Below are 17,609 nucleotides of genomic sequence, written 5' to 3'. Positions count from 1 at the left end.
CAAATGGAGACTCTGATTGCTGAAAAATCTGATGCAAAAGGGGCTGCAGATGACAGAGGAGGCATTGAGAATCAAGCATGTCTGAAAAAAAAAAACGGAGACTGAACGAGTACTTGCAGCTGCGCCACGGAGTCCTTCCTTTCACCTTCACCACACAGCCGTGGTGCTTTGCCTCTAAGCCTTCTGGTCCAGGTATGCCAGGAAGCATGCTACCAAAACCCTCTTGTGAACATGAGTCTGTGATGTTATAATAAATGCCTATAATGAGGCCAGTCAAACACTGTCTATAGATGGCAGTATGTTTGAAAAAGACTAAATAAGCAGATCTCGAAAGGAATGTGTTTTTAAGACCTCCACATGGAACACCCATAAAGTGTATTAGAACTACCGCATGGCACCATTAAATGCAAAATAAAATGTCACTGGCTTTTAAAGACACTGTCAGATGTGACAGCTGAACAAAATGGCTTTCTCTCAAACCTGCCGACTTCAATCCTCAGACGGAGCCTTTCTTAGGCAGAGATGCTACTGCCTGTGGGCACATAAATATTTCAAAAGGCAATTTTCATTTAAACATACTGAAGTCAGTTGAATAGCTTTTTTCCCTGTCCTTTCTGCTCAGCTCAAACTCATACTCTTGTCCTTGACAGAACTTTAATGAGGTGTGTGTGTGTGTGTGTGTGTGTGTGTGTGTGTGTGTGTGTGTGTGTGTGTGTGTGTGTGTGTGTGTGTGTGTGTGTGTGTGTGTGTGTGTGTGTGTGTGTGTGTGTGTGTGTGTGTGTGTGTGTGTGTGTGTGTGTGTGAGAGAGAGAGAGAGAGAGAGTGTGTGTGTATTATCCCTGGCCACATGGTTCAATCACATCCACATCCCCACAACCAGCGAACTGATAGTAAAGTCACAAGAACAGGTCCCAACATGGTTGGTGCTGAGGGGGCTGGGAAACCTACATGTATCTAAAGAAAACTCTAGGAACATGCCAAGATAGTACACGAAACACAATACATCATTTATTAAGTGTCATGATCAATGCCCCATTGCTGTTATTAACATGGCAGAAGGCTTGATTATTTCACTGGTCATACACACTCACTGACATACAGTATATATCAAAGCCTGAACTATTGAGAACTATTTGTAATTAAGTCTAACATGAAGAATGGCACTAGTGAATGATACTAAGTACCTGAAATATCTCTAGCATGTATCATGCATCAGGTGGGAAAAGCACTGAAGATCAAGTAGCCTATTAGGCTACCTATTCAATATGCTGCAACAATGAACTTGTGTACTTTTTGATAGTTCTTCATTTTCTATAATTGAGTTAAGGCACCAATAGGCCTAGGTCATTTTCACAGATAATATTTTATCATAGCCTATGTTTGTTGAAGTTGTTACCTTTACACAATATACAACCCTGGTATTCAGCTACACAATTAGAACTCCATTATGGGTTCAAATATGAGCTATTGTTAACAACTGTTACAAACAATTTTACCGCACACGTTTTTATATGGACCTATTATGAATCTGACTCTCTAATCATGCCTCCTCTCCTGCCCATAGGCTGCATGATCACCATGGAAACAGTATTGGTACTTAGGTCTACATTTTGACAAAACAGAAGCAAAGTGCTTGTTAGTGCTTGTCTTTGATTGTGATGTGTTTAATTTGTGTTGTTGACTGTGGCCACAGAACAAGCATGGGTCGAAGGTCAAAGGGCTTTAACTTAACCTTGATATTTGGATTTAAGTGTATGCCAGTACAAAAAGAGAAGGAGCGCTCCAGGCATCAATGAATAAACCCACCATGGGTGTTGACCTTGTCAGTGCAGTGGCAAATAAAACCTTGCAACATTTTTTGAAGTCTAGAGAAAAGAATGGGATTAATTATGTGCATTTTACTTTACTTTGGGTGTATTGTATGTGATGGCGGCAGCTTTAACTTTTGGCAGGAGAACATTTCTTAACCTGCATATGTCATAAAAACAGACCCTTGACATTCAAATGATAACGTTCATTTTGGACCTTGTGTCAGAAGGTTGCCAGGCAACAGGCAGGTTCATGGGTGCTTGGTGGCAGATAAGATAGGCCAGGATAGCAGGGATGATGCCGATATGTTTGCCGCTGGCTCCAGCATATCTCTTAGGTGTCAGTCAGTCTGAAGTGCTTCGTGGGAGATGCTCTCTTGAAAGGTGTTGTGTAAGTGTATGTTTTCAAGGTGGGAATGTCACACTTTAAAGGTGCTGCTTGGTGTGATGCATAGGTTAAGTGAACAGTGGGTGGAAAGGAAGCGGATGTATTGATGGATCAATCAGATTCTTCATACAGGATATTACTGGATGGAATTCACAAGGGTCATATTTTTTTCTTATCAAACCTGATGGCGGCGGTTTAACCTTATGTAAAGTGATGGAATGAGAAAACAGATTTACTTAATCTAGGCTACCTGAACATTTAAAGCACATTCTAATCAACCTGAACATTTAAAACTTTGATTACTTTTTACTTGCTTTCTTTGTCATTTCTATTGATATTTGTTTGTCACTGGTATCAATGTTCTCAAATAATTGGTTTTGGAGTCATTCTGATAACACACTCTAAAAACGATGTGATGATGAATACAACACAAATGAAGCAAACACTGTACACATCTGTTACATTGTATAAAGCCTTTATTGCCAAAACCCAATAAGCATCTTCTAAGGCTCTGGAAAATGTCACTTACGATGCTGGACCCCGGTTGTATGTTTACAGGCACATAGGTTACATAGCTATAAATTAACTGCGTTATTTCTCTCAGTTAAAAAAATATGTGTGGAGCATCTGTGGCTGATAGATAGATGTCAGTAAAATCTTCTGCAAGATTTGGTGAAGCTGTCAATGGCATGGTTTGTAAGACAAATTGATACATGGAAATGGAAATGTTATGATTGTGTCTTAATATTTCAACAATGCTGTGTGTATTTGCTCTGTGAGTGGTAACATGAGCTTGACATTTCATTCATGTTTTATATTCATCTTGCACACTGCCACAGGTGGTGTTAATTATCCAACCCTCTCAGGGGAATAAAGGTGCCTTGTGCTTATTGAATGTCTTTCACAAAGCTTTTATATAAACAGAAAAGACCTTTCCCCCTTCATTGGTAATCCCAGAGATGATTTTAAAAAGCATGCATGACTCAGGCACAAGGACACATCGCCTTTATTGCCTCGCAATGCTTCACTTTGTCTTCATTGCTACTAAATTTATATGTAGTCCTATGTTGTGGGTTGAACGTCAGTTTCATTTTAGTTATAGGCTACTTCTCTACAGTATGCCATGTGGCTGAAATATAATCAATCCATTAATTAGTTAATCGTCAATCAACCAATCTATCTATCTATCTATCTATCTATCTATCTATCTATCTATCTATCTATCTATCTATCTATCTATCTATCTATCTATCTATCTATCTATCTATCTATCTATCTGATAAATAAATAAATAAATAAATAAATAAATAAATAGTGAAAACAACAATAAATTGTTCTGATTTTTTGGAAGCCACTTCTTCATTTCTATTTCTTAAAGGTGCACTGTGTAATATTTGTAGTAGTTACTGTAATTTCCAGAATCCATTATGCATAGTCACATTTACGTTACCTTTTTAACAAATTCTTACCACCACCATCAAATACAAGTATTCAATATGACTGGAAAAATTGCACTTTTCATACATGAAAAGGGGGGTCTTCTCCATTGTCATTTTGAATTTCCAGAAATAGACGTTTTAGCTGCAAAAACGTATTTGAACTTTGCTCATACTAAATAGGCTACGTAGTTTATTACTTAGCAAATATTCATGAAAAGATAAAATTTGGCAATGGGCAGCACAATTTCAATGAGAAGCGTAGCTGAAATACTTATTCTGGCCACATCACAGTTCACCTTTAACAGTAATTAGGCTACCTAATATTTCAGAAGTTACTTACTGGAAAAACGAGGAAAATGAGTTGCAGTTAGGACTGTGGTCTTAAAGTTTTTCTGAATTGTGTTCATGCATTTCTCGAATCTCTCTTGCAATGCAAAATAAAAAGTGCATTATCAAATCAATGGCATCGATAGACAAAATCATTTGTAATTTGCTGATAATATAGCAGAAACTGACTTTTTCACTTAGTCCTACACAAGTGACATGATGATGTGACATTGAATTAACATGATCTTTTGAGAATTACGATTCTGATGCCACTGCAAATATTAATCGGGAATCACTACTAGTTTTAAACATTACTGTGGAGGAAGCAATAAAATGTTATCACTTTTATAAAACAGCTCTCGTTTCACTCAATGTCATCACATAAAGACAATGAACCTATGTCCGTCTTTAAGAGCTGGCTTTATAACCAACCGTTATGCTGTTTCCATAGAAACCTTTGTTTGAACACCTCCAGGTTATGGAACTTATGTGGGATTTTCAGGAGGGAAAACTGAAGCTAAAGCTCTTAGTAAGGTGTGTGTGTGTATGTGTGTGTGTGAGTGTGTATGTGCGTATGTGAAAAGACAGATATATTCACGTGCCTCCTTAAAACATGACCTTGAAAAACTTGTGACACATTCTGAGTCCACCTTTCTTTCTCTCTCTCTCTCTCTCTCTCTCTCTCTCTCTCTCTCTCTCTCTCTCTCTCTCTCTCTCTCTCTCTCTCTCTCTGTGGGTGGGCTGTAGCCTATCTCTAGAATGAAGACAGTAGCGGGTGGGTCTTGCATTAATATGATGCATTAGCCGAGCTGAGGGACTCAGAGGGAGGGAGACAAGCTTCGATCTGTGTGTCTCAGAGGGGCGTCTTTTGGGATGCCTCCATCTCTTCATCCCTCCCTCTTTCTCTTCCTCCCTCCCAACCTTCCTGTCTTTCTCTGCTTTTCTCTGTATCCTCCCTCTCTCCCGCCCACCGTGTTAGCAGAGCCTGGTAAATTCTTAATGAGTCATGATACAGCTTATACATTTCAATGGACCTTAAATTACATTTTAAATTCAGATAAGGCCTTTCCAGCAAAAAAAACCTCTGACAAATGTGTCTGGTGGGTATTTACTAACTGAGCATGGGAATGCATGCACGATTTGCAGCACATTCTTGTCTTTGAAGGAAGAACCAAAGGCTGAACTAAACCTAAAGGTTGCATTTCCAGGTTTGAACGTCTTCTATTTTAAAAGAAAATGGTGATTGTTTTAAATAGATGTGATAGTAATGCCTCTATCCAGACTCAGACATGCACATGCTCTTGATGTATAGTTTAAATCAGGAAATGCTGTTTGTGAGTATTGTGTAATTTTGTCCATGGACGTACCGTCTCCAAATGACCTCAAATAACCCTGAACATTTGAAAGGTCATAAGTTGACTGGGTCCTTTTTGTGACACCTTATCCATTCCCGGAACTGAAACGGTTTCTGGGTGTAATCCTTTGGAGCATGGAACCTGTTGTGATTTTACCCGTAATGTGATACCCTGCTGACACCCTGTGTTGCCATGGTAACTCTGACTATGTTTAATATATCCAAAAAGAGAATGAAAAATTGGAAAGGGTGGGAGTTGGTGGGTAATAAAATGCAATAAATCAAAACGGGAAGGAAGGAATTGTGGCACCAGAAATATTTGATGTCTGTGCCTGCTTTGAGTTTCTGGTTTGTAGAGAGAGAAAGAGAGAGAGAGAGAGAGAGAGAGAGAGAGAGAGAGAGAGAGAGAGAGAGAGAGAGAGAAGGGAGAGAATAGAAAATGACAAATAAAGACAAAGAGAAAGAGAGGCATCAGCACAATTCAATATTCTTTAATGTCTTGTGGGACAGGAAAGCATTTCTGGCAGAAGTGGCAGGAGGATGTCTCCACAGTATAAAGCAAGGGAGGGACCTCCATCCCTGTTGTCCGTCTCATACCCAGGTTCTCACCTGCTGCGCTACAGCTCCAGCTGACAATCACTTCAGACAGAACGTTGCTTTCCAAAAGAAATTAAACATGCAGTTGTGAGACCTTGAAGGGCACCTCGTGTCTGGTTGTGCTGCCCTCTTGCCATCCGCCCTCCCAGGGGCAATTAGAGTGCATTATTCACCTGATTTTGTGTAGTTGGTACGGTAAGTGTTTTCCCTCCTATGGGTGATCTGATGGAAAATTGCGAGAGGGAAACGATAAGCCCACTGCACCGTGAGGTCAGCTCCCCAACCTGTGCTCTGGATTATACCTGGAGGTCAGGTGTGGTACACCAGTCCATCACATGCCCTGTCTGGAAGAAATTGTAATTACCACATTCAAACACATGCATAGACCTCTTCCCCATTAATGAACAGGCACGGCCGATATCTGCTCTGGAATTAATGTCATCTGGGTTTTTTTTCTCTCCTATTATTTCAGTTATGAGTGGTGCAAATGGCAGTTGTCTGGAGGCCAATAGTGACATTTTATATCGCAGAATTTTAGCAGCATGAATCTGAAAAGGGCTCTCATTCTGGTGTGTGTGATGATGTGGTCCACTCTCAGCTCCACAATTTTCACTAAGAGTCTACTGGAGTGTTGTTGTTGCTGTGCAGAAGTGTTGTTTTTCAACAGAAGAAAAAAAAAGATGCCTATCTTCTTTTCAAGCAGAGCCACTAGGGAGGAAACAAAAAGAACTGTAAGGCATAGCTAAACGATCAACGCTCTCCAGCAGTGTTCTGACCCACATAGCCCAATGCTGTTTAATTAACCTGTTAGCGACGCACTGCAGAAGCAAGATTGGAGCTCGCAGGAAGCTCCATTGCTTCTCATCCTTCCAAAATTGGGACACTGGATTCACTCGGCAAATGTGGAAATCAGGTCACAGACTTGCATGATGACACAGGACGAGCATCAGACACATTCGGAGTGTGCTTATAACCACTTAGAACTTCCCCCTCCATACTGTGACAGCTACAGATTTTCTCATAACTTACGAAGGGCTGTGATGTTAGACATTGCCTTTGGTCTTCAAAAGCTGGGACCTTTTTTAACCTTTCCCCAGTGAGATGTGTGCAGGTGCATCATTCCCACTTCTACTGAGTATTCAAGCGGTGTGAGTTGGAAGCTGCATCATTCCAACTTCAAGTGGCGTGACGTGAGATGCAGGCTGATGAAGATGATAGACAGCTGGGCTGGATGACATTTTGTGCTGTTTGCAGAGTGCAGTGTGTATGTTTGCCTTTCAGCAGGCCATGGAATCGATCCACTGTGATTATGCTCTGTTTACTCCGGAGGACTGACCAAATGGTGCATAATTAATTAGCCATCATACTTTTTCCTCATCACAATCTCGTAGATTTAACAAAGTCAGGGAAGGCGGGCTGCATTTGCTGAAATGACTCTAACTGGGAGAACTCTAACATGCTCCGAAGGTCAAGAGGAAGATGTTTCGGCCCTACCGTGGCTTACTACGCCGACGACCCGGGTTCGAATCTCCCTCTCCCCAATTGTTCGTCACTATACTGTCTCAAATAAAGCAAAAATTAAAGGAATCTTTAAAGAGGAATATGTTTCCAAAAGGCATGAGGGACACACAGCTTAGGTGCATGGAATGTTGTAAATTTTTACTCAGTAATTTATTTGTTGGCAAACAACTTTTCACTGTTACAACAAATATTAGTTATGAGATCATTCAACTCCCAAACCCATACAAAGTAACAGAATAAATAATAATCAATAATTACTGTTATAATGAGGATAATTTAAAACGCACCAGTGCTGCAACCTTCACTTATATCTGGACCTCTTGTTGTTTAAATTGTAAACGTTCTTTGCATGGAAACCATCCAACAAATAAATATAGTTTTTTTTTTACTCCTTTGGGAAATGGGCTCATAAGGGTGTGGGGATGCAGGTGGGGGAGGGGGTATGTGCAAGCTACAGTTTACTCTTTTCTCTCCAATAAGTAAACCACATCATGGAAAACAGCTTGGTATTTGTGTTTACATAATGACGCTGTTCTTCTGTGCCCTTTTGAGACCACATCTCTTCACACATAAATTCACATTGAGTTTGCTAAGATATGCAGAGTGGCACCCTTAGTAGTGGTCTACGATCTTGAGATCATTTATTTCCACTGAGGAACAGGATCTGTTGCTCCACAATATGTTAACGAGGAGAGTTTGTCTTGAAAACCCTAGTAGTCCAAGACCATGCTCACCCTCCACAAGACGCCACCCACCCCTGGTCAGGGTGCATTGGTATGCCACACGGATAGCACATCTGGATACCCCCTGAGGGTTTGGCATTACCCCCTTGCTATCGATCCATGTGTGCCTACTGATCACTCAGAGAACCAAATAATATGAAGGAGAGAAATATAAAAAAAATGTTCATATAATGCTAGAAAAAATGTGGCATTGGTTCAGTGGTGCTTCATCTACTTTGTAACAGAGGGGAGGGGGAAAAAGAAAGAGAAAGAGAAAGAGAAAGAGGAGGGGTTGGGGATAGAAGAGGGATATCCTAGTGGCACTGGAGGGTAACATAAGGAGGCCCCAGAGATTAAGAAAGAAAAACGCTCTAGTAAACACACACACAGACAAAAGTACAAAATAAAAAAGTCATGAAATGCATATCATATGCAATGCTTGTATCTGTACATTTTACACAGAAATACATTATATTTCTCTGTATTTAGGTCTCGTTGAATGTTTTCCTCAATAACCCAAAGTCTTAGCAGAAAGGAAAAAAGAGGGATATATAGAAATAGCCTCGCAGTCTGTGATCACAAGATGCTTTTCCTCAAGGTGTGAACTAATGCATCAGGGAAAGTACTGACGACAAACAAAAGAGTGCTGGAAACCCGTGGGAATGTGAGAGGATGTATGCAGCAGTCCAAACGGTAAACTACAAGGGCGGGTCGGGTGTGGATAAAGTTGTATGATACTCTCTTGTATCACTGGGGTTACATACTCTATGTGGCAGCTAGTCTGAGTTTCTCTTTCGTTTGTCTTTAGATTGTGTCCCCACAGTATGTAGAAATCTGGACAGATGCAGAGAGAGACCTGTCCACTGGCACAGTTTGTTGGATAGGGTCTCCTAATGTAGACTCCATAGACGCACTGCAGTAGACACGGGCTCTTCAAACAGTTGGCAGACTCTCAAAAGTCAAGTCTAAGATTAACGGATAACATCAAACAAGTATCCACAAGTCAGGTGTAGCCAGTGCATGGTCAGTGTGTCCAACCTCTTTCCTAATCAGAGTTTTTTTTTCCTGACCAAAATGTTCACTTTTCACACACAGTGAGAGTTTTCGTCCAGATGCATGTGCTCACGTTCCACCGTTTCAGTCATTTGTCATCTTGGTGTCAACATAACTGAGCTCTGGACAGCATCTTCTGCTCTGTGTGTTTTTTACTAGGAGCAGATGTACTCCACACACACACGCATACCATCACACACACATACACTCACACACACATGCACACGCACACACACACTCACACACACAAAGATTTACAAACATACAGACGCACAAACGTGCATGTGCACACACAACAGACTTACATGCTTGCACCCATACACACACAAGCACCCAACCACCCCCCCACCCTCCACAAACACGAGCGCACACACACACACACACACACACACACACACACACACACACACACACACACACACACACACACACACACACACACACACACACACGCACGCACGCACACACACACACACACACACACACCAAACACACACACACACACACCCACCCACACACACACACACACACACACACACACACACACACACACACTCCAGCTCATGTCCTGAGCCACCCAGGACTGTGGCTTCCTGTCTATAGGCTGGTAACCAGGTGCGAGGGGTCCACAGGTGGCTCCTCTGGAGACGAGTCTTCCTCCTTGTCAGGGGATACGATGTAGCCGTCGCTGCCTCCGCGGCCCATCTGGTAGTAGCTCTGCAGCTCGTGGATGTGGTTCCTGGAGTTGCCCAGGTTGGGCATGCTCTTGTAGTAGACGTCGTCGGCGTCCATGCTGCCGCTGCCACTCTTCCCATTGGGCAGCTGCAGATCGCTGCCGTCCTCGTCTTCCTCGTCCTCGTCCTCATCCTCGTCACGGTCGTCGTGGATGCCGTTGATCATCTCCCCGTGTGGCAGGTCAGCGAGTGTGGGCATGCTGGTGTACAGCGAGTCCCTGTGCGGCGACGGCGAGCGCGTGTGTGAGGGTCGTCCGTGCTGGTGCCCGTGCGTCTGCGACGATCCGGGCTCACCGGCTGGCACCCGATCGCCGGGCAACAGAGGGAAAAAGCTCTCGTTGGTCTCTTGGGCAGGGTGGCGGCGGCGGGTGGAGAAGGTCTGCATGGGCTGGTGGTTCTCTGGCGGAGGGGGTCGCGGGGGCAGCAGGGGGGCCTGGGACTCCTCGCGGATGATCTCCAAGCTCAGCCCTCCGGCCTCGTCGTGGGGGAAAGCAGCAGGATTATCCAGCACCATGGCATCCTCTTGGCCGACCCCTCCGCTGCTACCTCCACCACCACCTCCTCCTCCGCTCACGCCCAGTCCAGCACTGGTGCCCATGCTGCTGCCCATGCCGCTGCCGTTGCCCATACCGTTGAGGGTTTTGTTGGTCAGGTTGCGGCTGTGCTCGTTGGGCCGCTGTTCATGGTTGTTCAGGTAGGAGGGGATGTAGTTGGACGTGAGCTCCTTCAGAATCTTCTTCTCCAGAGTGGTCTCCTTATGCATGGTGCTGTAGCCGCGGTCAATGATCTGCACACAGTCGCTGAGGTACTCGCCACCTGGCATGGTGTAGCTGTTCACGTGGTTGCCATTGAGGGGCAGGGTGTCCATCACGCTGGAGTCACGTGCATTGTTGAGGATTCCTTCTGGAGACAACACACAAACACACAGGCACACGCACAGAAGGGTGGAGTTCAGAAAAAGGCATTTATGTTCTGTGTTTGTTACTTAGCAGGCTATGCTGGACCCCCTTTCTCAACAGTGTCGTTGCTAACCAGTTAGTCACCTAGTAAGTTGGCAATGGGAAATTGCATTACAACCAAGTAAGTTGCTACTTAGATAGCAACGACACTGTCTAGAGACGCACCCCTGTACGTGTGAGTCCACACCGGGGGAGTGAACACTCAATGTCATATGTCATCCTCTGTACTATTCCGCTACACAAGAGACACAACCTCCCACCGATCCAGTCTACAAACTGCACATGACAATGTTACATTCAGATAATTAAAGAATTCAATTTTCACTTTAATGTGTCAGAGACTGAAAGCCTGCTTTTGTATTTGAACTTCACTCCCTCTGCTAGGTGACAACACGGAGTGCTTTGTCATTATCAAGATGAGTATTAGCTGTGAATTAACATATCACTCGATGTTTATAAATAGCACATCACTGAGCCGTTAAAATAGCAATGGGGCTTTCAGGCACTGATGAAAGACAGACAGAGAAGATACAAAATACATGAGGACTTATAACAGAGACTTTCTGTTCCCTTGGAGCGGGACGATATGTGGCAGCTTATGGGAAAAAGAATCAGACCATGCCGACCTGTGTCTGTGAATGTGATTTTTTCTTACAGATAATCGATGTATTCAATTATGCATCAATGTAGTCCATTATTAGTCTCATGGGAAATCATACATTATCCCAAATAGCCAAATGTTGCATTAAAGAATGCTATGTAAAAGTCACTGTAAAGGTTGGGGTTAATTCAGCGGTATGTGACTCAGTGTTTTCATTAACAAGGAACTTTGGCAGAGGCAAGAGGTCTTGGACTCCTGATTGATGGTTTTGCAGTGTGACTTTGTTAGTCTGCCAGCACTCAGGGAAGAGAAAGCTCAGCCAGAGTCTTTGACATTTGATGGTCAATTGTGATAGTGTGAGAGCTACTCGCGTACTTGAGTCTCTGTAGGGAGCTATGGGACAGCATGGAAGAGAGAAGAGAGAAAGAAAGAAGACAATGTGTGATTACAGATATATCGTGCACAAGAACAGTGACTTCACATAGACTAAAATAGTCATAAACATGTACGCGTGCGTGCACACACTCTCTCACTCTCTCTCGCTCTCTCTCACAGACACACGCACGCACGCACACACACACACACACACAGTACTGTATTATGACTAAAATAATCTGAGGCACATCATTTGTCACAATTTGCAGTTGCTGGGACACAAGAATCGTATCAGTCATTCTCAACTCAGTAGCTTCACAGACCTTAAGACTGATATGAAGAAAAATAACCACTTCAGCTACGTTACAGAACATGGCAGGGCATCAGTGCTTCAAAGAAAACAACAGCAGGTAAACATGCACTGCAGTAAAGCTCAGCTTTAAACTACATCGGTACAGGCTCATCATCACGCACAACAGAACTCTTAATGGCTACACCTCATGATTTCCAGCCAAGATATTAACATTATTCGAGAAATACTACAAAAGTTAATCATTTGTTGAGGGATTACTGGTGAAAAATAGCTTTGTTATGGCAATTTAGATTGATATATTTAAATAGCATTCATAGGCATTTCGGCTGGTAATCATGAACACTCTCAAGTGGATGCCATTTGTATTGCTGTGTGGTATTGTAGCATCTTTATCTTGTCTATGAGGTACACAAGATGAAAGGCAGAGGAAGGAAGGGTGGGTGAGAGACGGGCAAAGGGACAAAGAAAGAGTGGGGGAGTGGGGGGGCATCTATAGGGGGAGAAAGAGGGGAAAACAGGGGCAAACAGACAGAGACGTTGGCACACCTTGTGTGTTGTACATGCTCACTGTGGGGTTGTTATAGACAGCCGAATCCCCAAGCAAAGTGTTATAGGGATTGTTAGTGGCATGGGGCCTCAGCAGAGCATTAGTGATTAGATGATTAGCCATAGCACCTGCAGCAGCCACAAAGAGACAAAGAGATCGAGAGACAGACACAGAGAGAGGGACAGAGAGATAGATAGACAGAGAGAGAGAAAGAAAGAGAGAGAGAAAGACAGACAGACAGAAAGAGAGAACAATGAGATATTGATCAGGCAAACGGACAACACTTCAGCATTCAGTCTCTGCCAACAGCCAATTTGCCATCACACTATAATCTCAGCACAGGCATATCAACAACATGTCAAAACAAACATGCATAGAACGTCACGGCTGTATGAAGCTCCTATGAAGCACTGGATATGACATAGAGGACAGTGCATCACCCAAGCCTGTTATGCACACATCTTCTAAAAATAAGATCAGTGAGCTGTTTGCGTTGCAGTTCAATTCTTAATGTATGCTTCATGCAGCTTTCATGCATTGTTTATGCTTGCTTTTGCGCATGGTTGATGTAGCTGCGCTGAGAGAGAAAAACGGGGCACAGCCAGTAGCAGCCTGCCCTGAGCTCTGCCTGGTACATCTCAGGGCATTTGGCTGCAGCCCACAGTCATAGACACATATACGCAAAAACACATAGAAAGAGCCCCATGTTGCTTCAAATGGCTTTATACTGCACATAGCACACACAACATGCTGTGACTACATCAATATGATATATCTATGGGAAGCACATTGAACAAATCAATTCATTTTGATAAAATTATGCATTATGATATTTTTCCCTTCCTTCTTTACAGTACAGGACATAATTACAGTACAAGATATCATCAAAAACATGGCAGTACAAAAGCAAGGTCAGACACATACAACCACTCTAGCAACGAGATCCTTTATTCTCTCTCTCTCTCTCTCTCTCTCTCTCTCTCTCTCTCTCTCTCTCTCTCTCTCTCTCTCTCTCTCTCTCTCTCTCTCTCTCTCTCTCTCTCATCTGTTTTGTCATTGGACTTCAGTGTGCTAGAGTTCTGGGCTAAGCAAAGGAACCTTGTGGTCAAGAGTAGCCTTCACATTGAAGAGGCTGGTTTGCTGGCTTGGGTCTTTTTGTAGGTCAGGAGTATCCACCCAACACTACACTGCAGGACTGAGGGTGTGAGAGTAAGGTGGCTTTTACTGACCTAAAGCTAGCGAGCGGAGTTTGAGGTCTGAAACTAATTACTCTTTAGGAAAAAATATGTGCTTTCTGGACACTGAAGGCCATTCAAGGAGAGATAATTCCATATTTAAAATGGCAAATTATGCTTGGCAGTCGCAAGTATGACTTTATCGCTTTCACACACACGCACGCACGCATGCACACACACACACACACACACACACACTCTCTCTGCCAGTGTAATCCTGCCAAATCTACCTGCCATAAGAGAAGGAAATACAGATATAACGTGGCACAAAAATAGAGAGGGCCATATCCGACTGTTCGAGAGAGCAAGTGACTGAAGTCCTAGGACTGGCGCACTAAGTGCATAATTATTCAGATCCTGACACTCACACTCTCACTCCAACATCAATCTGTCACACTAACAGCTTATTAGTGTCGTAGAGAACCAGCACATCTCCCAGATTTAGAGCATATGGCGGCCAGGGCAGACCCTTCCATCAGTGGGCATGGAGCTTTCCTCCACCTCCCTCAACACCAACCCATTCGCATGCCTGTCATTAGCACGTGAAAGCCAGCCATGGTAACATATGCATGTTTACATCTATTTCCTGGCAGTACTCTGAGAGCTGTGAGAGTGAGCACTGTACATTTAGCTCATTAGAACTATAACACAACCCTCTATCAGCACCAATGGCATTGCGTTTGGTAGCGGGGGATGATTATGGAGAAATCAGGGGCCCTGCGGAGTGTTTATCTTCTGTCAGTCAGCACATCAACCTTTGGCTGCACATATGAACTCGGTCCCTTGTGTTGGCCCGCTCCATTGGAACAAAACAGCTGCGAGGGCCGATCTGAAAAGCTCTGTTTGTTGACGTGTCACACTGAAAGTTGGACAGAGTGATGAGGGACTGAGAAGGAAAGTAAATCAGGGCTCTACTACGGCCTCTCTGAGGGTTTGGTTGGAGATGGTGTGATGATATTGGCCAGGTTCCCTTCAGCCTATGCCTTTCAGTGTTTGGCTTAACACACACTCCAAGAGAACCTCAGTGGAAGCAATCATGATTTGTGATTGTTTTACAAGGGATGCATAGACCTGATGTAAAAAAAAATGATTAGACATATCATGACTCTGGGGGAAACGCTGAAGACAGACCATAGGAAAGAAAGACAGAAATTTGGTTCACCTCTGTTGAGAGTTGCTGAGCTGTTAATTTCACCCGAGATGAATGAGGACTCTGTCTGCTTCCTCACTGTGTCGTTCCACATCCGGCGGATTCGGCTCTGAGACGACAGACAGGGGCGAAACAAAGCAAGGAGGGGGGAATACAAGCGGACAAGGTCAGGGCAGATATTGGGAGCACGCTGGGCCTGGCGAAGGACAAAAATGCCCTGCTCATCCCTCAGCTGGATGGACACAGCCGGCCTCTGCGCCGGACGGAGCTGCGGCACAGAGAGAACTAATGGCCTAAAGCCTGGGCTGGGCTTTGGAGACCCGAGGCTCACGGAGCCAGACCATACATCACGCTGGCAGGCAGGAAGGGCGCTGAGAGAGGCCTGAACAGCGCAGTGATTAGAGACACTCCACTACGAAAACTCCAACCGGCCCCCAGAGGACCGGGGTAAAAATAGAGGACGAGTGTCTCTTTAACAGACAGCCTTGTTGGGAATTTGCAGTAAAATGCTCCATTAGACCATATGATATACCTTGTCTAGAAGCAAGTACCTGAGAGCAGTGTAAAAAAAATTCAAGAATCTCACTTGGATTATCTTATGCATATTCTAGTCTTGATCGTCAAGGCTTACTGTACCTGACGCAATAGTAAGTATTGTACTGTTTCTGAAGAGGCTTGTCTGAATCACAGAGCACAGTACTGACATGTGACGTTGATGCTGTGCCTCGTTGTGTGTTATGGTTCAAGACATATCTTAGAAATAATAGTGCGGTTTGTGTGGTGTGTAACTGAGTTACAGTAAGTGGTTCACAATTAGCAGCACAAGAGCAGCATGAATAATGTACAATGTTTGTGAATTATGTACGTATGTATAGTAGGCCTATATATAAAGGTGTGTGTGTGTGTGTGTGTGTGTGTGTGTGTGTGTGTGTGTGTGTGTGTGTGTGTGTGTGTGTGTGTGTGTGTGTGTGTGTGTGTGTGTGTGTGTGTGTGTGTGTGTGTGTGTGTGTGTGCGTGTGCGTGTGTGTGTGCGCTTGTCACCTGTGAAGCAGTAGAGTAGCGTGGTGTGCGGGAGGTGTTGTTCTTGCTTGAGGTGGAGATAGTCGACTCCACGCTCTTCCCACTGCAGCAATGTGTGCGTAGGCATCTCCCATACTCCTTACGCACCTGGTGTGGATGTTCATGTGACAGAGATGTTAAGTGTGAACACACTCGCAGAACTTCGAAAACACCCTCTTCTCATCCATATAATCGCATCTCTTCATAAGCCTGATTATGCCCATACAAAAGTGCTGTAATCCTACCAACAAGAGGCATCATTTATCCAAAAATCTATTATTATTGCAAAAATGTAAAACAATTTGACTTATCAGCACAAAGATCCCAATCAGTTCAATCCAAATAACAGAGTAATTGCTTTTTAACAACATTAAGTTGGCTGAGACCGCCCTCGTCATGCTCTGTTTGCACAGCTGCAATGCTGTATGAGTGCCGTCTCACCGACTGCATCTCAGCCGCCTCCCAGCAGACGCATGAACTCGTGAGCCTCCCCGAAAGACTGAAAACAAAGGCTTTTTTCCCCCAGACAGAAGGGCTTGATCCGAAACAGTATTTATGTATGTTTGGCTTAGCATCCCACTCGCCCCCTCTTTAGAGCTAGCCTTCTGCCCCGAACTGCCTCAGAGTGTGGGGGGATGGCGGATTGGCCACGGTTAGCACCGATTTTCTCCGCCATGCAGCCCATCCGTCTGTTTGAAATGAGCGCTAGTTCCTGGACCAAGCGCTAAATGGAGCGCTGTAACCCAATGCCTTCCATAAAGGAGTGTTAACAGGATATGATTGTGTTTACTGTACTGTTTATTGGGCCACTGAAGAGCTGCTAATTCGTGGTTAATGGACTGATGAGCAAGGCTGGCAGAACTGTTGCATGCTTTCTGTTCTGTAAACCCGATACTTGGTGTTTACACATCCCATGTGAGAAAACCTTAAGTGCACGAGCACATTTAGCACTCAAGCTATCAATCTCATAAAACCGGCTCCATGCGGACGGGCAGTCAAGACAGACATCTGGACGTGACGAATATTATGTGGCTTTTGGCCCTCTGGCTGACGTACCTTCTTTTGCAGGATGCAGTGGAATATGAAGATGAACATTCCTTGCAGCGAGTTGAAGATGGTGAAGAGATAGGCCATGATGACGGTGCTCTCGTTGATGTACATCAAGCCAAAGGCCCAGGTCAAGCCCAGGAGGCAGAGCAGCGCAATGGCTCCGATCACCCAGGACCTATAAAACACCAGGATCGCCATGCGGTTAGAGTCGGGATAAATCTCACAGCCCACTCTCTTGCTAATAACACCATGGCACTAGCAAACGGACTCGCATTAGGCCAAAGTCTACTTTATTAAGGACATTAAATTGTTGACACTTTTGTGGCTGCGATTCAGTTCAACAATGACACTGTTAAATGTGAACACTGCTGAGCTCA

At 44.0% G+C, this 17,609-nt stretch overlaps 1 protein-coding gene across 3 annotated transcripts in view; it reads right to left on the bottom strand.

Moving 5' to 3' along the window:
• Positions 1-9,719: 9,719 nt before the first annotated feature.
• Positions 9,720-17,609, bottom strand: part of adgrl3.1 (adhesion G protein-coupled receptor L3.1) — a 101,707-nt gene continuing 93,817 nt past the window's right edge. For 2 of the 3 annotated variants that reach the window (XM_063218370.1, XM_063218371.1), the window contains exons 20-23: positions 17,239-17,407; positions 16,165-16,290; positions 15,136-15,232; positions 9,720-10,846 (exon numbers count right to left, since the gene is read on the bottom strand). In XM_063218370.1, coding sequence (XP_063074440.1) covers positions 9,807-10,846; positions 15,136-15,232; positions 16,165-16,290; positions 17,239-17,407 — 1,432 coding nt within the window. In that variant the 3' untranslated portion in view covers positions 9,720-9,806. The remainder of the gene's footprint in view (positions 10,847-15,135; positions 15,233-16,164; positions 16,291-17,238; positions 17,408-17,609) is intronic. The other variant, XM_063218372.1, reaches the window with a different exon arrangement.

Source organism: Engraulis encrasicolus, chromosome 16 (assembly GCF_034702125.1).
Source record: "Engraulis encrasicolus isolate BLACKSEA-1 chromosome 16, IST_EnEncr_1.0, whole genome shotgun sequence".
Classification (NCBI taxonomy): Eukaryota; Metazoa; Chordata; class Actinopteri; order Clupeiformes; family Engraulidae; genus Engraulis; species Engraulis encrasicolus.
Note: the sequence above shows the minus strand (reverse complement) of the source record. Positions and strands in the feature narration are given on the sequence as shown.